The 24,116-nt window shown below is 38.7% G+C and overlaps 1 protein-coding gene across 1 annotated transcript; it reads left to right on the top strand.

The window, feature by feature from the left end:
- Positions 1-555: 555 nt before the first annotated feature.
- Positions 556-20,870, top strand: LOC306757485 (RNA-binding protein 39-like). Its single transcript, XM_079242544.1, has 15 exons — positions 556-645; positions 2,187-2,244; positions 6,339-6,388; positions 9,968-10,132; positions 10,317-10,370; positions 10,454-10,571; positions 11,743-11,895; positions 15,397-15,534; positions 17,063-17,128; positions 17,237-17,441; positions 17,517-17,603; positions 18,104-18,215; positions 19,260-19,365; positions 20,212-20,290; positions 20,367-20,870. Exons 2-15 carry the CDS (start codon positions 2,194-2,196, stop codon positions 20,468-20,470), a joined length of 1,488 nt encoding a protein of 495 aa, XP_079098670.1. The 5' UTR covers positions 556-645; positions 2,187-2,193; the 3' UTR covers positions 20,471-20,870.
- The last annotated feature ends 3,246 nt before the right edge of the window (positions 20,871-24,116 follow it).

Here is a 24,116-nt window from a genome sequence, read left to right as displayed (position 1 = left end):
TATAATATTTTCTTCCTTGCAGTTGTTTAAATAATCCCTTAAATAGTCCGTTTTTTTGTTGTTTTTTTTAAAGAAACAACTAAATGCAAAAAAAACCCAAACATATATATATATAGAGAGAGAGAGAGAGACATGTACACATACATACTCGTACACATCATAGAAACATACATACATACACATATACATATGCACAAACACTCACAGGCACAAAGCCATGGCATATTTACCGTGATCATATACCGCTCTATATATTTATACTCTCTCAGAAATCTGCATATATGCACATATATTTATGTACATATCCACATCATCCAACTACAGATAAACTTGCAGTTGTACATACTCCCACACGTTTAGATGTTTAGCTTTATGTACCTATTTATCATATTGGTTCGTATACGTTCATATACTAACAAACAATCAGACAGATAAACAGTGGCAAATACAGATAATTTACCTGCTGTTTGCACTGCTCGTCTCGTCCAAACCCTTTTTGTCCCTGGTAATGTTTTGATCTCGCGGTGACAAGATCTCGCGATAACTCTGTTTTTCGCCACTGAAACCAGCGCAAACAGGAGAGATCTTCCTTGAACCAGAGCGACTGTGAGGATTTTATAGCCTGCTGAGCTGCTGCATTTCCAGGTAAAACTCTACGTTACCAGCGGTAACAGCTGCTGTGGAACCGACCAGACCGAGACAGCTCTGCTAAGAGCGGATAAATGTCTGTCCACATCACTGTTAGCCGTTAGCCGCTAATTCCGCGGCTCCTCATTAGGGTGAGCTCGCGGTCACCCCGGACACGCGCTCACCATGACACCGTGTTGTCTGGATGTCAGCAGCTAAATGTGCAGCAGTCCGGGCTCAGGCCCAGGACCGGCCGGATTTCAGACTTTCTGCAGGGGATAAAGATTCCCCTGATCCAGACTCCGGTTCCGTTGTGAAGTCCAACTCAAACCTGTATATCAGAACCAGTCATGAGTAAAGTTTGTGGTTGGTCAGCACTTTTATGAGTCTGGTGGGCTGTCAAAATAATTTTATTATTATGTTTAACATAGAAGCAAACGCATAAACTGCAATCTTCGTTCTGATAAAACTGATCAAAACTAGGATTTTACCCTGAACAGCAGCACGCTGGACCGCTGGTTCTGGTTCCGAACCCACATAATGCATGGACTGAATGGAAGACCTATTAATATTAATGTGTTTTAAGATTTACAAGTATTTAAAATCAGCAGAGTTGGAGCTTGTTTAAGATCTACAGCAAACTGGTCCCACAGTTTACCAATGAAAATGCGCAATCACCTGTTTACCAACCTCGACCTTGGGACAACTAAAAACAGATGATGTACAGATCTGAATAATCTGTGGGATGGACAAGGCTGCAGGAGTTCTGCACATTAAGAGCCTTATAGGCCAACATTAGAACTTTAAACGAAAAGGAGCGATGCTTTTTTTGTTCATGTTAAGAACAAAACTGTAGGTGTAAGATACAACCCTGACTAAGGTTTATTGTTGTCCAGATAGCATGTAATAAAAGTATGAAACACTTTTTCAAAGTTCTTGAATGTTAAAAAAGGATTTCACCATGGATAAAAGCCTAATAAATAAATAAATAAATAAAAAACAATATTTTTGCTACTGAACAAATTTTTTTATCACGGATGAAATGGGAATAATAATAAAAAAAAAAAAAATCACACTGAAATCTTTAACATGTCATTTTGTGTGTCTGAACAAATTGAACTGCAGCACCACTGGGTCCAAAATTGTTGTTGAAGTTGAGGAAGTTTGACGCTTTAATTTTTGAAAGGCTGTAAAACAGTGGTTTTACTGGAGTTACTGGAATTGGAGTGTCTTTACAAATGAATTAAACGAGATGCAATACTGGTTTAATAAAGAGCACAAGGAGAACATGAAATAGAAAATGAAATTGGTCATGTAAAAAGAGGAAACAATTCTTTGAGGCTTACATAGAAAGTCCTTTCAGACAGAAGTGATCTAAACCACTCCAGAGCAGTAGCTCTAATGTCACAGACTAGTCCTCTGGGAAGGACATCAGGATCCTTGAACATTTCTGGCTGAATTTGTGTGCATTTTAAAATACTTATTACAAAAATGCTGTCCTGACTAAAATGTTCACGTTTCCTCTGCACATGCTGAAGGTACTGTGTGTGTTCATTCAGCAGCAGGATGGCAGACGACCTGGACATCGAAGCGATGCTGGAAGCTCCATTCAGGAAGGTGAGAAAAAATTTTTGCCTCCTTTTTTTCTCAGACTGTCAGCCAGACTCTGCTGCTCCTCACCCAGCTGAATTGGACCTGCAGAACTCTGTGGAGGTACCACGGCAGGTTCCACCAGGTCCAGCTGCGTTTCACCTCCATTTGGCTGTCCTGTGTTCCTAAGGATGATTAGGGATGTCATAATAGAATAATATCCAGATATATCAGATAAATTAAGATTGTTCTGCAATAATTAATTTTCAAACACTGTAAATATGTAAAATCAAATAATCACACCTTATAAGTTATAGTCATTTCTATCTTTTAACATCAGCATAACAGACTAATATAACAAAGTCAAGTAACCAAAAAGTTTGATTCCAGCTAAATCTCCTCTGCCCTGGAAACAACAAGTAATACTACATATTAGCTCTAGATTTCTATCTGAGAAAACAGATGGAAAAGGCTACAGGACCTCTACTTGACCATGGGAGGTCTCTTTCTGAACTCAACTCAATTTTATTTATAAAGCCCTTCAAAACAACCAGAGTTGAAACAAAGTGATGTACACAATTGGCCAAAATAAAATAAATAAACTCATATAAACATAGTTTTGAACATTTCTGTTCAACCTGAGAAATAAATTTAGAAATGCAGTAAAACATCTACATTTCTTTGACTTCCAGCTGTTTTTTTGCAGAATAGCTGCTGGTTGAAAATTAAAAAATACAGTAACAATGGAAATAGATGGAATTACCTGTTGTTTCTTCTATAGACCACTGCATTTTGGCAATTAAAAGCAGCATCAACCTCACACAGTCAGTCATGTTTGAGCAACAAAACTGTCCATTAAAAAAAGTTTTTTAAGATTTGGGATTTTCCATCTTAATATTCCAATATTGTCATTTTGCACCAAAAGTCCAATCACTTTAGTATTAAATAAAAAATAAAAAAAACCTAGAAATTAGATAACCTTTTAATTTTTGTGTCATGTTAGATAAACGTTAACATAATTTAACTCTGGTACTGAGCATTTTCCATTACTTTAGCGTACAAGGCAGGTGGCCATCCAGCAGATTATGAAACATCTTTTGAACCTTTGGAGCTATTTTTTTTCTAGCTTTTGCTAAATTATAACAAGATTTATATTTTATATTTAGGTGTTGATTGTTAGTTAATTTGCCAAAACACTACAGATCAGTAAGTTAAAACTGATATGTCCCTTTCCTGGTTTATTCCTCACATTAAAAATATTGTATTTGTATTACTTTTTTTTTTTTAAAGAATTACCTTTAAATTTTTTTATGGCGATTTTAAGTTTTTGCGCAGTTCTAGGTGTAATGGAAACGCAGGGTTTTCAGTGTAGGAGGGGGCATTGTCACATGCCACAAGGATCTGAAGCCAGATGCAGTTGACAGGGTCGTCTTTCTTGCCAAAAATGTGTAAATTAAACAAAAAACAGCAAGAATGTAATAATACATGTATGTTAGAAGTATAGCTTTAGTTAACATTCAGGGAATTTAAAAAAAAAAAAAGTATTTTGTATCAGAGGTCAATTTTCTCTAAACACATGTCAAGTGTAAAGAAACATTAATTTTTATTACCTCGTTGCCAATGTGGGAAATTGTTTTGGTTATTTAATGTAAAAATACATTAAAAGGAATCACCATTTTTCTTCTAGGCTGATCGCAATAAAACCATTTTTTAATTTTTGACATTTGTAATTTTTTTTCTTTACAGTAAGGGGAAAAAAATCGGTTAAAATCGGAAATCAGATTTGGTTTAAAAAAAAATAGGAGATTTTATTTTTTGGCCATATCGCCCAGTCCTACAATAAATAAATCGTAGCAATAATTACTGTGATTAATTGTGAAATGGAGTAAATGCAATATATTTAGACCTTTCTCTGCTAATGTTGGCAAAATACCTCTCTGATCTGTTCATTAAAATGTCCAGCCGGGTCTGTCTGCGCACTGATGACACTGGTCTTCTGTTTGATTAACAGTTACCACTGCGACAAATTTGCAGAGTTTTCATCAGCTGAGCTCAGTGTTTGTGTTGTCCTCTTGTTTCCTGAAGATGTCACTGTCATCTTCTTCAAGAATATTTTAGGCGTGATTCTTTTGGCATTTTGACTTAATATATTTTGCCAAAAAGCCAAACAGGAATCCAATGAAGTACATCATGTGACCAACATGAACCAATGACATAATCCCAAATTAAGATCAGCCAATAAGAGTCCACATAACATAAAACATTTTGGCATAAAAAAGTTAATTTGCTAATATGATCTGAAATGTCAAGTTTATTTTCCCAATTTCCCTTTGTGGATTAATAAAGTATTTTTCATTTCATTTCATTCATTTATATCACAGAGTAGAGGAGATGCAGAGGTTTAAAAAAAATATGAAAGTAGCAGAGGTAGCAATTCCTGGTCCAGAAAGTCAAAGTCCAGTCCTGCAGCTGTTCCGACTAGTCACCAAACGAGCTGAATTAAATGAGCAGAGTTTATTTGCCAGGTAAACAAGCCTGTTAGTGAAAACATCTGTTATATATGTACAGGTAGATCCAAAGACATGGCAGGACTTTTATTTTCTAGACCAGGAATTGCCCCTTCTGCAAACTACCACTGACAAAGTGTGCATCACGTAAAAAGACCAATTCAAAGGGAATTTTCATCCTAGTTCAGATTAAGTATCATGAAATAAACACTTAAAATGTGTCATTTTGACACTTAATGCCCACTCGTCTGCTGTGGCTCACCTTTAAATAGATATTTTTATTTTAAAGTTTAGAAAAATGGCGATAATTGCCAGAGGAGGTCTCAAACATCCACTGAGATGTTCCAGACAAGTAAAAACTCCTGAGATCCATCTGGATCTCTGTGGTTGTGTGATTGACATAAATTGAAACAGAGGAAAACTATGTTCAGGTGAGGGCAGTGGAGTCAGGCTGACACCTTGATGATGATGATGATGATGGTGGTGATGATGATGATGGTGGTTCTGCTCCTTCAGACTGTCTTAAATAAACGAACATCTATCTCTCTTTGTAGACTTGCCTAACGAATTTTCACCTCTGCTCCCCTGAATGCCAGTGTGATCAGACACCAAGGTAGTAAAAAGCCCCATCATGCTTTGCTGTTCTGTGGTCCCCATGGCAACATGACTGGTTCCCCAGCTAATTGTAGTCACCCCCTTCAACCCCCCCCCTCTTGTTTAGTCAAAGCAGAGGATTTTGGGAGGTGACTTGTTAGTCAGATAGGAGCGACTAGAGGCTCAACCCGATCCAAACGCAGCCGGTTCAGATTTTGGTCCTACTGAGTCTGGTCAGAGGTCAGCGTGGTGTGGGCGGGGTTTCCCTGCAGGTATGCAGTGATGCTGCCCTCTGCTGTCAGCAGTGAGGTCAGAGGGAAGTATCACGTCTGTTTTAGATGCTCTGCAGGAAGCTTCCAGGTGTGACACACTTCTGAACCGGACAGGAACACAGCTCAGGTGTGTTGGCATATTCCAGCCTACCAAATCAGAACCTGATGGTTCCTTCCTCCTGGCTGCTCCTTTAATCGCTGCACATGTTGTAGACACAGTCAGTCAACGAGAGCAGGGACGACGTTCCTCTTCATGTCTAAGTCTTCATCATCCACCTGGGTTTTGGTTGACTGCAGTAGTGTCGCAACGAGCTTTACCCAGAAGTCCAGTAAGAAGTAGACGTCTGCCTGCATGTTCGGACGAGTGACCTGCTGGAAGAAAGGAGACGAGTCAGACTCACACGGCTGGAACATTTTGCACTGACAGGTTTAGTTTGCAGGGCTTCTTCTTGGTTCTGATCGTGGTTTTGGGCTAAGTCGTTGACTAAGACCCCTGTTTGCTTCAGGGCCCTTCAGAGGAAACCCAGATTCCAGACATGAAGAGCACCTGGACTGTGGAGTCTATCTACAGCCCACCTCCCCCCATAAAGAGAGACCAGGACTGACTCAGACTGACCTTTGACCATTCCCCCCACAGAACAGCCTATCTGAATATTGTTCTTTAACTGTGTTTATATTCTCTCTGCCCCCCCCCTCCACCCAAATGTTCCACCTGCCTCCTCATGCTGTTCTCTGTCGACCTGCTTAGGAGGACGCCAAGAACCTGAGTCCAGAGGCACAGGATGAGAACAGCAAGAGGTAATACCTGTCTACTCTTCTGTCTGTCCTCTGACCTGGTGTCTTAGGGCTCCACTGGGGTCTAGATTTGAAAGATATGTGGGCAAAAAGTGTAATTACATTTTTTTTTATCATTATTGCAATGTCTATTAAATCATTTAAATGCCAGTATTTGCTCAATTTTCATGTAGAAATATATTATCTGTTTAGAAGATATGCAAAGGATAGAAGATTATCACGACGTCAAAATATAAACTGCTCATTTTGTGCTGTGCTGTGTTGTTCCTATCAACTTCCCAGTGATGGCATTTCATTTTCCAGGCAGCATGCTGACCCTGAATAAGGGGTTAAATGGGTGGCAGTAGGGCTGGGCGATATGACCTTTTAGTAATATCCCGATATTATTATGGCATGTCACAATATACAGTATATATCTTGATACTTACCTTAGCCTTGAATTAATGCTTTGGTGCATACAATCACATCAGTAAGATGATTTTGTGTCTACATTTAAACATAATTGTTCATACTGCATTAAAATATGCTGATTTTAAACATTCATGCCAAAAGGATGAAATTGTAACGAAGCAAATTGGTCAAAACCGTATTTATTGAACAGTTAAAGCAGTGGCAGAAACATGTCATTTTAAATTTGTGGTACTACGACCTTTTGTGGAGACACTTTTGCGACATACTTTGCATACGACAGTTGTTTGGTCAACATCTTCTCTCCGGTATCCAAACCACCGCCAGATGATGGATCCTGTACTATTTTACTTTGGAACAAACTCCTCCTCCACTTTTTGTTCGGAGTTCTCTGCTAGAAAAGCTGCTACACATTGCTTCTCAGGATGTAGCACGTAGCTCACGTTTTGTACGTAACTAGGTGCTCTTGCTTTAACTCTCTGTGCAACGCGGTGCAGAAAGTCGAGGAGGAGTGAGAAAACCCCGCCCACAGCTAAAAACAAGTGCATGACAACAGGCTACTCGAATATGACGAATATAGACATTTTCTATATCCCACAGGGGACTAGCCACTATATCTCGAGTATATTCGATATAGCGCCCAGCCCTAGGTGGCAGTCATCAAGTGAGATAACTAGAAGTGCTCTAGGCTGTCTAGCAAGCACTTTGTTGGAGCAGCAAATTACCAAAAAAATTACAAAGTAAATGTGACTGTAGTGAAGTTGGTTAGATATTTGACAAAGTCAACCTTTGCGGTGTAAATGCGAGATATGGTGACAACAGTTTCCGTCTTGATGAAAAGCTACAGACTTTTATTTTCCTGCCTCAGTAAACTGTCATAAAATGGGTTTTTTTTTCCTCACAAATCAAATTTCAAGTTTATTGACCAAAGTGCTTCACAATTGCACAGTAATTGAAACATTAACTCCTAAATATAACATGGAGACGTCCCTGATTTTACATTGCGTTAACATTATCTGGATCTGCTGTTTTTGACATGAAAAGAAATACTTTATTTGGAGCACTTTCCACAGCTGATCTGATACCCATTCTGCCACAAAATATTCAGGAGCCTTTACCAACGAGTAAGCTTTTAGTTCTGCCCCTGCATGCCGCTATCATTTGTCTGGGTAATCGCAAAAAAAAAAAAAAAAACAGTCTGTTATTTGTCTTATTTACACCACAGCGCCTCATTTCTCTTTCCATGATTTCTGCTCTGCAAACAACACAGTTCCACAGTTGCGACTGGTGCTTGCATGCACTGGTGATCACACTGCAACCAGCAGTGAACACATATTGACAATATGTGGCTTAAACTACAGAAATTCTGTGTTGTTTTTTTTTGTTTTTTTTATTAAACTCTTATTGGGAAATGAAGATAGAAACAGTCATGTTATGCTAAGAATCATCATGGGGATGCAGCTAAATGAGTTTAATGTACGGTTCCTGTTATTTCTTAGTTGAATTAGGGCTTAAAATCGATCCTTATTGTTTGGTTTGATGACTGTCAACACGGTATCTCTCATCTTTAGGAATATTTGGAGTGACTCCACTCAGTAAAACCATCGTTCACCTCTTCAGGAGATTTTATGAAGTTGGACTTTTTCTGTCTCCTGTGTTTTTTGTTTTAGCGTTTCAATCATTTATGGAAAATAAGTTTGTGATCAAGTTTGGAAAAAGTGACTTCACAGCTGAGTGAAGCTGTCGCTGTCTGGCGCTGTCTTCATCTTTTCTAATTAAGGCATTGAACCCTCCCATCAGGAAAAGTTTGATGGGCTTTGCATGCCTCGTTACTAGGGAGCCCATGGAGAGTACGAGGAAGAAGAGTAACTCACGCCTTATCACAGTTTTGCACAAACATGCGGTTACTGTGGCCTGTCTGAGGTACCTGCTCTCCTTTCCCCGCCCTGTCCTCGGCTCTGAGAGTGGCTAATAACAAGGGAGCGTGAAAAATTAAGTGTGGCACAGATCAGATGTAAACATAAAGCAGCACAAAAAGCAGCATTCACTGAACACAGAGAAAATGTTATTTTTTTTGGCATTTAACAAAACTATCTCTTTTACTGTGTTTTTGCTCTGTAAAATGTTGCTTTTAATACAGTTTTTGCAAAATGTGTTGTTGTTTTTTGCTTTTGTTTTTCCGCCAGTCTTTCATTGCAACTGTGCCATTGGTGAATGGTGAATTTTGGCCTCTTTGGCTTGCCATATGGCCAAAGCTGCCCAGAATGTGCTGTGTGTTCAGTAGGGCTTTTGTCCCGATTCAATTCCAATTTTTTGGGTGGTAATTCAATTTAAATTGCAATTCTCACAATTCTTTGATATAGCTGATTTTTGTGGACTAAAAACAATGCACAAAACTTTTTTTTGCTAGTCATTTTTCTTAATTTCAACTAGGAAGAAACAACACAGTAGCCAGACCACCATTCTGCTGATATAATGTCCAAGCTGACAAGTAAAAAAAAAATCAATTAAAAAAAAAAAAAAAAAAAGACAAAAGTTTTATAATGGATTATTTGTATTTATTTGAATGAAAAACATTTCTAACACAAAAATCAATTTTAAAATTGTGAAGCAAAAAATCTCAATATTTAATGTCCCACCACCTATGTTTAGTATTAATCTTTTAATGTGATCAATGTGTAATAGGCATAAATGCTATAGTTTATGCTATAGTTTATACAGTAATCTGTACTTTTAGTGTCATGGTGGGGAAGCCTGGTCCTCAAAGGCCGCTGTTCTACAGGTTTTAGATAGAGGTTGTTGTCATTTTATGGCATAAAATGGGGAAAATTTGGTTACATGTAGTTGTTTTTGTTGTTGTTCAGGTGTAAATCATTAATACTAAAATAAAACAAAGTTTTCATTCCAATTTAGAGGAACATATTTGTTAAAGAAGCCAAAGAAGTGTTAAAGAAGAGTTTCTAGGCTTTAGTTTGTTATTGTCAAGCGACCGTAGTTAGCGTGCCGATGCACACATCCATGCAAAGTTTTTTTTGTACATACCCATATGTGCAGGGACCATGACCTGTGGAACATTTAGATGCGTATCCAGCATTTCGAGTCCCAAGGTGTTGCTACCCCAACCTCAGCAGCCTGAAAATGACCTGTTATGTTCTCATTGGCTATTTGTGACAGGAAGAAGCAAAGCCGTGACAGGAAGCGCAGCCGCAGTCGGGACAGGAAGAGGAGCCGGAGTCGAGAGCGCAAACGCAGCCGCAGTCGAGAGAAACGACGAAGTCGCAGCAGGGAACGCCGCCGCAGCCGAGAGAGGAGTGGACGCTACAAAGACCACCACAAACAGTGAGATCATTTTCTGTTCCTCTGCTTTCAGTGAACAGTCACCTGAGCAGGTGGGCTTCAGATAAAGAAAACATTAGAAGTAAAGTAATCTGAGCAGGTGGGCTTCAGAATCAGCACAACGTGGACTTCGCTGAACCAAAATTCTGGATGTAGTCCTCCTAAAGTCTAAATGTTTGTGTTTCAGTCGTCGATTTTCCAAGAGTAAGAGTCCAGTCAGGAAGGAGAAGAGTCCAGTCAGGTAATCTGCTGCTGTCAGACAGAACTACTCGCATCTGCGCCTCCACAGGCTGCTCTGACCCTGCTGCTGTTGTTGTTGTGCAGATTACCGGTAGACAACCTGACTCCAGAGGAACGAGATGCCAGAACCGTGTTCTGTATGCAGCTGGCTGCTCGGATCCGACCTCGAGATCTTGAGGAGTTCTTCTCTGCTGTGGGGAAGGTATCAAATATCAGCTGTTACACTGTTTTCAGCCTCGCCGACCCTGTGGTTGTTTAATATGAAGCTCTGAGCACCTCAGCAGTCATTTCATGATGCATTCACATACAATCGGTCATCCAAGTGTTCAAACACAGTATGTTTCCAATAGGGGTGGGAAAATAGAAAATCAGGATTTTTTGGGTTTGCAATTTAAAATTCGATTTTTTTTTTTTGTTAGAAAATCTAATTTTCTTTTCAAATAAATAAATATAATCCATTACAAAATTTTTTGTCATTTTTATTGATCTTTTACCTTATCATCTTGGGCATTAAAAGCAGAATGATGGTCCGGCTACTGTGTTGTTTTTCCCCAATTGAAATCAAGAAAAAAAAAAGTTTTATACATTTTTTTTTTGCTTTTAATCTACAAAAATGAGCAATGTTGAAGAATTGTGAAAATCGCAATTTAAATCGAATCGGCACCCAAAAAAATTGGAATCGAATCGGTACAAAGCATATCGTCACAGCTAGAGTTTCCAATGAGGTTGTCACAGACTAGGTCTCATCTGACTAATGAGACTGTAGTTCTGAAGATGACTGTAATTGAAAGTGAAACTGAGACCTAAAGCCACAGTGTGTGAGAATTACTCCCATCTAGCGATGCGCTAATTGAATGCAAACAAACAAGTAGTGCTCTCTGGCGCCTTTAGGCACGTTATTACCACTACCAAAGCCGTGAAGAGTCACAAATGTTAAAATGTCAACATCTTACACAAGTTGGAGTGTCCCGTCAGGTGATGAAGTACAGAACGATACGTACTTCTGTTTCATGATTGATACTAAAATGTTAAAGTATGTCCTCCATGTATTTGGTACCAAGCTACTGCTAATAATATCATTGTGTGACTAGAGGTAGGACATGAACCACATCCCCTTTGACAAATCAGCTGAGATAAATTATGCAGCACGAGGGGAAAACACTGGGAAAACATGGCTGAAAGAAGCGCACAGTCGCCTCCTAATATGACTTCTGTGAAGAGAAAGAGCAACTGAAAATTGTACCTAGTGAGCTTTCTGCTGCGGGCTGACTAACAAATTAGCTGTCTCTGCCATTTTAAATTGCAAATAACAGGAGATGATTCAAGTTAAACCAGAGGTTGCCATAGTGACAGCCGATGTGCTTGTTCCGCAGGTTCGGGACGTGAGGATGATCTCTGACAGGAATTCTCGCAGGTCGAAGGGAATTGCCTACATCGAATTTGTTGAAGCCAGCTCAGTTCCTCTGGCAATTGGACTGACGGGGCAAAGGCTGCTGGGAGTTCCCATCATCGTTCAGGCCTCCCAGGTACACACACACACACACACACACACACACACACACACTGACTATGATTTCCATGATATAGAAAACACAGATGGATTTGCACAATTTTGTAATGAAGACAATATTACAGTTCCCGCCCCGGCCAAGTATATAGCTTTTGGGGAGTGTTCTGTTCACACTTACACATTGATTATATATAATAATATAGTAACTATACGCCGTGTTTATCATAGTAGAAAAATAAATCATACTGTTGAGGAGAATCTCCTAATTGATCTGTTTTGGTCAAGATGTAAATCTCAGGAACATTAAGATAAGCTCTGCTAAATGAATATATTCTATAGCTGTCATGGCAAACCCACACATTTGTTGATTACAGGCGAGTTTCCCTGCTGCAACACACCTGACTTAAATCAAGGGGTAATTCACAGACTAGTAGAGTTTGATGTAAAGCTCTGCTCAAGTCTGCTAGATAAGTCTGATGTGTGTCAGGCGTGATGCAGCAGGGAAACTCCAAACACTTGCAGGACTGTGATGCTCGAGGACCAGAGTTGACTACCTCTGCTCTAAATATGCCTCAAGTTCAGATCTCTAATAACAAGTTGACATAAATAAAACTTACATAGAGTATTAAATCCATTTTTATCAGTAATTTTTCTCAGAAATTACTACAGTGATGGTAGATTCAGTTGTGTGTCTGTGAGGTTCACAGTGCAACACAAGTGTTTTCATTTTCATCTTCCTGGAAGAGTATAAATCGCTAATATTTGTCAGGTTTTTAGATGGTTTACATGTCTTGCGCTGTCTGTCTGCTGGTGGGCATGCTCACCTGTGTGAGTCAGGATATAACTCTGCCGTGCACGATACAGAAAGCAGCTGTGACCTGTCGTCATGTAAATCAGATAAATAACATCTGTTTCACTTCTTAGTAAAAGTTTGGATATGTCCTACAGGAAAGCTGACTTTAAATATCTTCTATTGTGTCTAGAAACACCTTATAAAATGTCTTGCTTTTGCCCCCAAACTGAGCTCAGGAGGTTTTGAACAAAATAGTTGCTCCCTGGTAAAGCTGGAGCTGACTTCAGGGGGAACTTTTTTTTTTTTTTCTTTGTCACCAGACGACTGCAGTCCTATAGACTTACTGTGTCTGTCTTTGGAGCAAATAAATACCTAGATGTGGGACAATTTTCTACAATAAACAAAGACAAAACTGAGAAGAGGGTACAGCACTGGTAAACACCCGGAGACTCAAGCTGCCAAAACCACCAACAAAGTTTGTATACACATGTGTATATTACATACATATATATATATATATATATATATATATATATATATATATATATATATATATATATATATATATATATATATTTGAAATTTTATTTTAAACATGTAAAGGCACATGATAGTCATACAGTATAAACAGACAAAGTAGTGTCGCTTGGATAAAGCAAACATCCCTGACAACTACATATTCTCTTTACATATCCGAAAAAAGAGTGGGAGGAAGTAAAACCTTTTACTATCCCACCCCCATCCTCATGAGTCATTAATAATGTATTTCTTATCTTCCTGTCAATTGCAGGATATTTCTGATATTTCATTATCTGTAACATATTCTACAATATTATAACTATAACACATGCATAACTGAAGATCACACAAAAGTACCTTAATAACAAAACTTAATAGTACTACCTAGTAATAATCAAACACTCTTCTCATTTATTAGGGTTGTGATTATATACTTTTGTCCTGGTTCGGTTCGATTCCGATGTTTTGGTTGCCCATTTGATTTAAATTGCGTGTCAGTTCTATGATCGTCTTCAGCTAGCAGTTGTTTTGACTGGTGCTGCCAGGCGAAGGTTGTTTGTGTATGCCTAAAGAGCATCCCCTCCAAGCTATTCCACAATTTAACCCCGCAAATTGAAATACAAAAAGTATTTTACAATTAAATTTACCCTTTAAATTATATCCCCCTTCCCTCATGATAAATAAGTTTTAAATTGTACTGTAGTTATTACCCCAGACGTCTGCACAGTAAATGAGATATGGAAGAACTAATGAACAGTACAATATGCAGAGTGATTTATGATCTAGTACCTATTTTGCTTTATAGAATATTGCGATACATCTTGAAATCTTATTTTGTACATATTTAATTTGTGGTTTCCAACTCATTTTTTTTACCTAAGAATTTTATATGAGTTGCTCTTTCAATAGTAACCACATCCAACTTTATATGTAATTGTAAATTAAATCTGTGATGAAAGACTCAGATCTGACTTTCAGCAGCCACATCAAAGCTTCACTAAGAAGCTTTTTATCAACTTATAAACATAAACAGAGATTTTCTTTTTTTTTTTCTTTTTTTTTTAAAAAGGCGTAGTCTTGCAGAAAGCCCAGGAGAAACTCATCCATGCAGTGATCTAAAATAAAGTATGAAGTAGTAGTATGAAGTAAATAGAGTATCTTTTAATTAAAAAAAAAAAACTTTAATTCCCCCTCGGGGATAAATAAAGTATCTTTCATTTGATTTGATTTGATCTCCAGTAGACTGGATTACTGGAGTGGTTTTATAACAGAAAGAGAATTAAACATCTGCAGCTCACCCAGAATGCTGCAGCTAGAGCTTTAACTGGGAGTAATAGATCTGCACACATCACACCAGCTATAATATTTTTACATCTGTTGACTTTGTGCAAAGTTTCTACTGATCGTTTTGTCAGTTAGTTGTTAAATTACTATAACTAAAAGGATATAGTCATCAAACGGTAGGGCTGTGACGATACACTTTTGTCCTGATTCGATTTAAATTGTCGATTTAAAAAGTGAATTTTGGCCTCTTTGGCTTGCCATATGGCCAAAGCTTGCCTGAATGTGCTGTGTGTGTTCAGTAGGGCTTTTGTCCCGATTCGATTCTGAGTTTTTGGGTGCCAATTCAATTGAAATTGAGATTCTCACAATTCTTCGATATTGTTGATTTTTGGAGACTAAAAAAAAAACTATTCAAAACTTTTTGCTGCTCGTCATTTTTCTAAATTTCAACTAGGAAAAAACAACACAGTAGCCAGACCATCATTCTGCTGCTATAATAGCCAAGAAGACAAGTAAAAAGTTCAATGAAAACAATCAAAATGACAAAAAATTTTATACTGGATTATTTGTATTTATTTTAACAAAATAAATTATTTGAAAATTGTGAAGCAAACAAAATCCCGATTTCTGATTTTTCAAATCAATTTTCCCACCCCTATCAAACGTGTTGAAAAATTCTGCCATCTAATCTGCTGGATTACTCGACTGTCTACAGGGAGGTTTTTAAAGGTATTGATTTGTAGTTACTGATGGAGCTTAGGTCTTCTCCAGAAGTTCAGCTGTGGAGCTGAAGAAGTCCAAAATATTAAGAAATACAATGTCACGCAGCTCGAGAGAAAATAAAAAAGCTGTTCTAATGAAGCTTGGGGTTTAGAATATACTGGCTGATAAACGAGGAGTGTTATTTCTGTGTGTGTTCAGGCGGAAAAGAACCGAGCAGCAGCTGCAGCCAGCAACCTTCAGAAAGGAACAACAGGACCGATGAGGCTTTACGTCGGCTCGCTGCACTTCAACATCACTGAGGAGATGCTGAGAGGAATATTTGAGCCGTTTGGACGGGTGAATACACACATATGTCACCTTGCAATCAAATCAACACTCTCACAAATCTAGCAGATGTTTCAGCTTACCTTCTTGATGTAACGGTGGGAAACAGGCTCGGTGTGGATGGAATAAAACGAGCACAGACGGCAGCCTGACGTCGCTGAAATTAGCTTCTGATTTCTGATATTTTTTGGGGAAAACATGACAACATTAGATCAGGTTCTGATAAAGTACTAGAAGATTTAGGATGTTCAATTTGGACTGAATGATTCTACAGAACTCATAGCAGGGCTGGGCAAAAAAATCTGTTCATCAATTCATTCAAATTTGCAGTTTATAGTGATTTATTTTGAGGAATATCTGATGTTTCCACTTTAATATTCACCTAGTGGTATGTTATCGGGAGCTGGTTCAGTTTAACAAGATTGTACTAATTAAGGATGCAGCGATTAGTCGACAATGAAAATTCATCGACGCATAAATTTAATTGTCATCACGTTTTAAACCCGTAACGACTTTGCTAATAAGACGCCAGGCAACTTAACGCCATTTACCAACCAAAGCTTTTCAGACAGTATAAGAACTCTAAACACCAAGCAAATGACACAAAGCACCACAGGAAGTGCTGGGGGCAGTATTGTTATGTTGTGCAGCGTCTTTGTTTAAACAACGAAGAACAAACTGATGGCGGCACAACCTATTTCCAAAGTTTGGGGATATTTCACGCTAAACAAAGTGTAAAACAGGTGAAATGTGTCGTCTGCCACGCAGAGTTGGCGTACCATGGCAGCACGACAGTCATGCATGAGCATCTGAAACAAAAACATCCCGGATTCATGGTTTCTAGCATTCTGGATGGCAAAGTTAGCATTGGCGAGTAGTGATGTGCTGTTATGGTTTTACCTGTGTTTATATGTTTGTTTGTGTTGAAGATAACTCAAAAGGTTATGGAAAGATTTTCATGAAATTTTCAGGAGTTGTTGGAAATGTGAAAAGGAAGAAGTGATATAATTTTGGTGGTGATCCGGATCATCGTTTGGATTCAGAAAGATAAAATGGTCAAACAGTGGATGTAAAATAACAATGTCATTATTTAGTAGCCTTGTAGGAAATAAAAGATGTGCTTAATGAGAGTATATAACCTGGAAAACAAGGTCTAAAAGGCTTTTTGACTGAATATAAGATCATAAGAATTTTGTAAGATTAGATATGATGTCTCTGCTCACCATAAATGATCCTGTCATTTTGTTTTATTAATTAATCAAAGCTGGTGATTAGTTTAACTTTAAATTCAGAAATAAATATCAAAATAAAAGCTATTAATTTTCAGATGCAGGAAAATATCTGTGTATTTATTTTTTAGCCGCATGATATAAAGTTTAAGAAAACAATTGTGGGAAAAATTCCAGGTTTCTTTTTTGCCTCAATATTTTTTTTTATTTACAATAATTTTTTTGATTTTTTTTTTTTAACTGAATAAACGTGAGGGCTGAGAATGGGTGATTGTTTTCACTCCTGCTGATAGCTGATGTTCATGTTTCAGATCGAGAGCATCCAGCTGATGATGGACAGCGAGACCGGACGTTCCAAAGGATATGGCTTCATCACCGTGAGTTCCTCATCATCACTTATTAATGGCTCTGATTGATACTGGACGTCATGCCACTGATGATTATGTGACAGTGGATCAGGTCTGGAATCGGGTCTGTCCTGTCAGTTTTCAGACACTGAGTGTGCGAAGAAAGCTCTGGAGCAGCTAAACGGCTTTGAGCTGGCGGGTCGACCCATGAAGTTGGGCCACGTGACTGAACGCACTGACCCCGCTGTGGCTTCGTCTTTCCTGGACAATGATGAGCTGGAGCGAACTGGAATTGACTTGGGAACCACTGGCAGACTGCAGCTGATGGCCCGGTTGGCTGAAGGTAAGACCACGCCCCCATATGACATGCACCTGGTGACATCTTCCACCACCTGTAACCTGTACTCTGTGTGTGCAGGTACCGGTCTGCAGATACCTCCTGCTGCTCAGCAGGCGCTACAGATGAGCGGAGCCATCGCCATCGGAGCCATGGCTGCTGTGTCAGGTAACCACCACCAACATCATCATCGTCTTCACCATCATCCCCTGACCTCAGGCCTACTGAGAAGTTAAAAGGAAGCTTTACGAGGGTGGGGCACAGCAGACCACCAAACATCTTCCAGTCTCCTCAATAAGCTCCGGGTTGAAACTATGCATGAACTTCCAGGTTCGGTAGATGTCAGAAGGATTTCCAACACACCGTGTTTTATAAACATTTGCTTCAGCTGCAAAAACGTGATTTTAAAAAATATTCCCTTTAGTTTTTAAAAATGATTTCCAATAAATTTAACTCTTACACTGCTCTGGAGCAGGTTAGCCGTTCAGCATCAGTTACTGGGGTGATATACTCCAGTAAGAAGTCAACCAGTAAAACAGCATCGTAGTACAACAAAAACCAGGGTTAACTTCGAAGTTACCTCAATAAGAGAACATCCAGCTTCGTAGGGCAGGCTTCAGGTGGATCTTCAGGTGTTTTTAGTGTTCACCTCTTCATCTCCATTCCAGCTGCTATGAATCCAGCTCTGAACGTCAACATGAACTCTGGAGCTCTGAATCTTCCCTCTCAGCCTCTCGCCACCCACTGCTTCCAGCTGGCCAACATGTTCAACCCCAACAGGTAAACACTCACCTGCTGGTTGCTCCTTTACCTGCAGAGCCGCATTTACATCCAGCTTCTCCAGGTTAAACTGATCACAACAGCTCAGTTATTGATGACCTTAGCGCACCGACCATGTGAGCTCTCAGGTAACATGAGTTTATTTAAACTATTAAATTTTGCATTATAAATTATAAAAAGGCTTCATTAAACACCTTTGTGGTTTTTACACTAAAACTTTAAAAATTTAAACTGTTTCGGACTTAGATTCATTGTTTTTCTGTGAGATTTAGGAAGAGTTGAGACAGATCCAATGCAATATCAATATCAGATCTCAATACTGACCTGATTTATGGGTTGGATATCAGGCTGAACTCCCGGTTTAACGTCACCCATCCCATGATTACACATGACAACTGTTGCCATGCAGGTTTTATCCTACCTAAATGTTGCTGCAGTTATAATGTTATTGTACACCTACACGTCTGATCAGATATGAGCTTCCTTTGCTCATTTAGCATTTAATTATTAAATCACCTATTTTGATTACTTAAAAACTTTTTTGTAATAGAAACTCTTTTAAATTGGATTAAATTAGTCGGGGTGAGGTGTTCCGGGCACGTCCCTCAGGGAGGAGACCCCGAGGAAGACCCAGGACACGCTGGAGGGATTATATCTCTCAACTGGCCTTGGGATCCCCCCCAGTGGGATCCCAAGTAGCAGAAGATGGATGTATGGATGGTTATGATCTGTGGTTTACTGCACTCTAATAAAAAAAAAACCGAACAAAACAATAACAGTGATGGTGATAATCACATAAACTGATTTGGTATGAGAAAATACCAGGATTGGGTCGCAACCCTGACAGTGACTTGATGCATCAGTGAATAAAATAAATGTAATGAATGATAATAAATAATTATTAATCATAATAATTAATAATAAATAAATGTAAATACCTAAAATTTTAGGTTATTTGAAAGGTAAAATCAAAAGTAGGGGGAAAAAATAGCTTTTTATTCGCTGGTTAAAGTTTCCCCTCACATCATTTGTGGTACGTTTCAGTGAGGACGCTCCTGGGTGGGAACTGGATATCCAGCATGATGTCATCGAGGAGTGCAGTAAACATGGAGGAGTTGTTCACATCTACGTGGATAAAAACTCACCCGAGGTATGCCTCACCTGTAACCACCTAGTAGACTTTTTTTCCCATTTTATTTCATACAATTTATTTTCACAATTACACACACACCTTTTTTTTTTTTTTTAACTCATTGTGGATTTTAGTTATATTTTTATTTTTATTATTATTATTTACTACCTATTTGCACTATCTACTTTGTTTGCACCTTTCATTGCTATTCGCACCCTCCTTGTTGTTTCTGAGAGCCTATGTAACAGTGAATTTCTCCACTGTGAGATAAATAAAGTCTTGTCTTGTCTTGTCTTGTCTTGTCTTGTCTTGTCTTACCAACTTAAAATAGCTGCTTTAATGATACACTGTGAAGAAAGGAACGACCTTAGAAAGTTCAAGCTTGAAAAACGGGGGTCCGAGCCCTACCACCAGCGAACACATACTGTACCATTGTCTTAATTTCAGCCAACTCAAATCAACACTACCCAGTAAATATGACCAACCTGCAGTGGGAGCTTCATATAATGGTGTTTGTAAATCAGAGGACTCACAAAACACATCTTAATGGAGCTTTCACATAGAGCAGTCACATCACCATGTACTGATGAATAAATAAGACACACCAATTTTTAACTGAAATATTTACATACCTACACATACAATCAATACAACATAGCATTTTCTGTATGAATGTCATATGTACCTTCAAACCTGCACTTAATCTGTGTACAAGGAGAGTTTATTTCCATCAGATGCGAAAACCTCCAGTAGTTTTTATTTTTCTTTAAATCCGGACAATGTAACACATTTTTTCATACTGCTTTCCATCTCCCTGAAACATCCTGTTTGAATAGAGGATCTCTGACCTCTTCTCTCTTTCAGGGCAATGTGTATGTCAAGTGTCCATCAATTCCCGCCGCCATGGCCGCCGTCAACTCCCTGCATGGAAGGTTCTTTGGCGGTGAGTCCCGTGGTTACATGTGACTGCTGTGGACTAATCACAGAGCAGCTATGACCTTGTTTTAATTGTGTTTCAGGTAAGATGATCACAGCAGCGTACGTCCCTCTGCCCACTTACCACAACCTGTTCCCAGAGTCTGTCACTGCCACACAGCTGCTGCCTCCTCCCTCACGTCGGTGACTCGCCAACAACACTGCCCTGTGATTGGACACTGGAGATTAGAGTCCGCCCCTCTTTTATTTCCTGTCCTGCTACCTGCTATCTTCCGACTGTCAGGATGAACTGAGCGTTGACTCTGTTTTTTGTTTTCTTTATTTTCAGCTGGACATAAACAACTTGCTTTCCTCTGTGGTCAAATGGTCAGGGGTCCACCTGACTTCCTGTTTCATTTGTCATGATTCTTTATGGATGTGGGCTTTACGCGGCCCCACCTCTCTGAGTATTGTCCAGTGATTGGCTCTGTGAGCTTTTCGAGGGGGAGGTCTGATTAAGACGTGTCCAGCGGATCGGGTTGTTTGGTATTTAACTGTTTTCTAGATTTAATTTTGTAAAATTCTGGATTAAATTTTATTTTCATGTCTTTTGGCTGAGTCTTCTTCCTGATGGACCAGGTCCTGGTGTCTGGACCAGGTCCTGGTGTCTGGACCAGGTCCTGGTGTCTGGACCAGGTCCTGGTGTCTGGATCAGGTCCTAGTGTCTGGACCAGGTCCTGGTGTCTGGACCAGGTCCTGGTGTCTGGATCAGGTCCTAGTGTCTGGACCAGGTCCTGGTGTCTGGACCAGGTCCTGGTGTCTGGACCAGGTCCTGGTGTCTGGATCAGGTCCTAGTGTCTGGACCAGGTCCTGGTGTCTGGACCAGGTCCTGGTGTCTGGATCAGGTCCTAGTGTCTGGACCAGTTCTGTCGATGGGTGCAGGTGTTATCCCAGTTAACTTATGGATTAATCTGAGTAATGATAATTCATAAATAAGTTGAACAAACCAACATCTGTCAATCAGATCTTCCTCATCAGCTGTGTTTCCTTTTTCATAGGAACTTTATAGTTCAGATCAACAACAGTCACACATATTAGTCAGCTGATATTAATCATTTCATCAACAGCAGGGATACACACCAAACACTTATATAATAAAATAAGTAACAGTCTTTATAGAACTGGATTTACTGTCGCTGACTAAACTCACTAATCGTTGTTGAGAATGATCACAGCTAGTTACACAACATCACCAGCATCTCAAGCATCATCACATATTGTCAATTTCTCAAGAACTGTATTTACAGTGTTTTTTAATTCTTTGGGGTAAATTGTAATGAATAGTTTTACCTTTTGGTGAGCCTCTCAAGTTTTCCAGGTATTTATATTCCATGTAGGAGGTTTACAACCCAGCTGCAAAATGTAGTTTTCATTCATTATATGGGAAATCCACAAGTGTTCCATAACAAAGTCATTTATAACATCTTCACAATAAGAAAAGATCACAGTCACAATCACTTTGTTGCGGAAAAAAAACAACTCTATTTTGACCAGGAAAATAAAATGAAGTCACTTCCTGTGATGCGGTTCTGAAAATAACAAAGTTAATCATCCTTTATGGCCTGAATAAAGCCAAGAAGATGTTTTTGATGCACAGCAACATAAAAAATGAGCAGAGTTGGAGTTGGTTTTGCAAGGTTTGTAGGTAAATAACTAGCTGTACATAATTAAATAGGGAAAAAGAAGCTGCACATCTGAACACATGAGAATGTGGCATCCAGTCTTGTCAAAGAACTCTACAGTCTTCTGGGAAAGCTGGGATTGAACCAGACTCCTCCTGGGCTACAGCTGCTCCCGGCTGTCCACGGTGAAGATGTGAATGGTAACAGGAAAACCTGCGGCTCATCTGTCCTGAACAAGTGGTGAGAAAATATTATCAGTCTTTCACTCGTGTCTTCTCCAGCGTCTGTGATTTCACAGCTGGTGGTGGTATTTCTGAATGGGATACAACCTTCAGGTTTCAGGTCCATCTCTGATCAAGCAGCTGCTTTTTATTTATTTTCACATTTAGTATTTTACTTTATTTTAATTCTTGACTATTTTATTACCTCCGCCAAGGAGGTCATGTTTTTACCGGCGCTTATCGGTTTGTGTTAAAGATGACTCAAAAAGTTATGGACGGACTTTCATGAAATTTTCAGGAGTTGTTGGAAATGTGAAAAGGAAGAATTGATTTCATTTTGATGATGATCTGGATCACCGTTTGGATCCAGGAACTTTTTCAAGGCCTTGGTGGAGGTTTGTGCTCTCCAAGTGCTTTTCTAGTTTTCTATTGTTGCAGATTGAAGCAATTGAGTTCTTTAGGTTTCTAAAACATTAGGTATCTCACGTCAGTTTATCAATATTCAGACACGCTCTGTGTTCAGTTCTGTCAAATTTTCCCATAATTCAAAAGTCACACATGTCCAGTTTAATCTTTATTTCATAATTCCTATTATTTCTATTATTTCCATCTAACATGACACACATTAAATTAGGTATATCATCACAAATGAATTTATGTTTAATGTTGATCTCAAAAGAAAGCTGAGACGAGTATGATTACTACAGAAGTCAGAATTGAGATTTTAGTGTGTCAGTAATTCACCTGGAACACAGCAGGATGTGTAAATGTTCTGTCATCCTAAAGAAAAACATTACTGTCAGTGGAAAAACACAGAATAGCAGGAATTAGTCATGTTTGATGAGGAACTGTACAACAGTAGAAGGTTGAAGAAAGTTGAGCAGTTTTTCCAGGTGTTTTAATAGAGTTGTTACACAGGTAAATATGTCAGGAAGCCAGCGGCCGATGTTAATGATGGACACCTCCATCACTCCCTCCAGTGGTTAGAGTTCGGACAATCGAGGGATAAACAACCAAAATTTACCTTAGAGACATCATAAACATCCAGAAAGTGAAGCCAGATACGAAGAGTGAGTGCTTCACTATAAATCTCCTTAATCTCCTTGGAACCTACCAGGACCTTCATGATTTATTTAAAACAAAGGCAGTCAGAGCAAAAAGTTCAGTTTTTTTAAGAGCTGGAATAAAACTTCTCACTACAAAATGGTAAAAGAAATTTAACTGTGATTTTGGTTGTGAGCTCTTACTTTTTTTCTCCAACAGTGATGATACAGACGTAATCAGCAGTTTCTCCTTTCATATGACATCTTATTTGTGAGTTTCGCTTGAAGTGGAGAAATTAGCAGAGGTTCTAAAGCTTGCATAAAATGGTCCCATATTTTTGTTACATTCCATATAATTGCTTTGGGTTTCAACTGTGTTTGGTTTCCAGTACAGGTTCATCTGTAAGGTCTAACCTTCAGGTTTCAGGTCTCTGTTAGAGTCATCTGTTGGTTTTAAAACAAAGCTTCAACTGTATCTGATGAAAAAAAATCATTAGATGTTTTTTCAGTCTTTGTTTTCCTTTAAAATAGCTGCTATTATAAATATATTTATTCTTATTTACAACTGGTTTATAAGAATCATTGAATTTAAAAGGTGATGGATGGACTGGTGACCTGTCCAGGTGTCTTTGCTTCTTTGTACCATGCTTCTTGCCCAAATGATTGCTGGGATAGGCTTCAGCTTCTCCACCAGCCTCAAGTGGACTAAGCATTAAGAGAACAAATTGAAAAAAAGAAGAAAAAAAAAAAAGGAAATTGTATTGCTAATGGTTTAAATAAATTTTATTTAATTTTTAATTTTTTTATGAACACACCATGTAAAAAAAAATGTAAAAGAAAAAAATATAAACTCAGTCTTTGTTCATGTTGGCAAATATTATGTCAATTTTAAATAAAAAATTAAATAA

This window comes from Telmatherina bonti (assembly GCF_933228915.1).
Source record: "Telmatherina bonti genome assembly, chromosome: 6".
Taxonomy (NCBI): domain Eukaryota; kingdom Metazoa; phylum Chordata; class Actinopteri; order Atheriniformes; family Telmatherinidae; genus Telmatherina; species Telmatherina bonti.
This window is presented reverse-complemented; position numbering and strand designations above follow the sequence as displayed.

What these genes read in the sequence shown, in the direction of transcription:
- LOC306757485 (XM_079242544.1), top strand. Translation starts at nt 2,194, where the DNA reads ATGGCAGACGACCTGGACATCGAAGCGATGCTGGAAGCTCCATTCAGG. An exon ending in TCTTCTCTGCTGTGGGGAAG is followed by an intron (nt 10,572 to 11,742) that starts GTATCAAATATC and finishes CTTGTTCCGCAG; the next exon opens with GTTCGGGACGTGAGGATGAT. An exon ending in GCATGGAAGGTTCTTTGGCG is followed by an intron (nt 20,291 to 20,366) that starts GTGAGTCCCGTG and finishes ATTGTGTTTCAG; the next exon opens with GTAAGATGATCACAGCAGCG.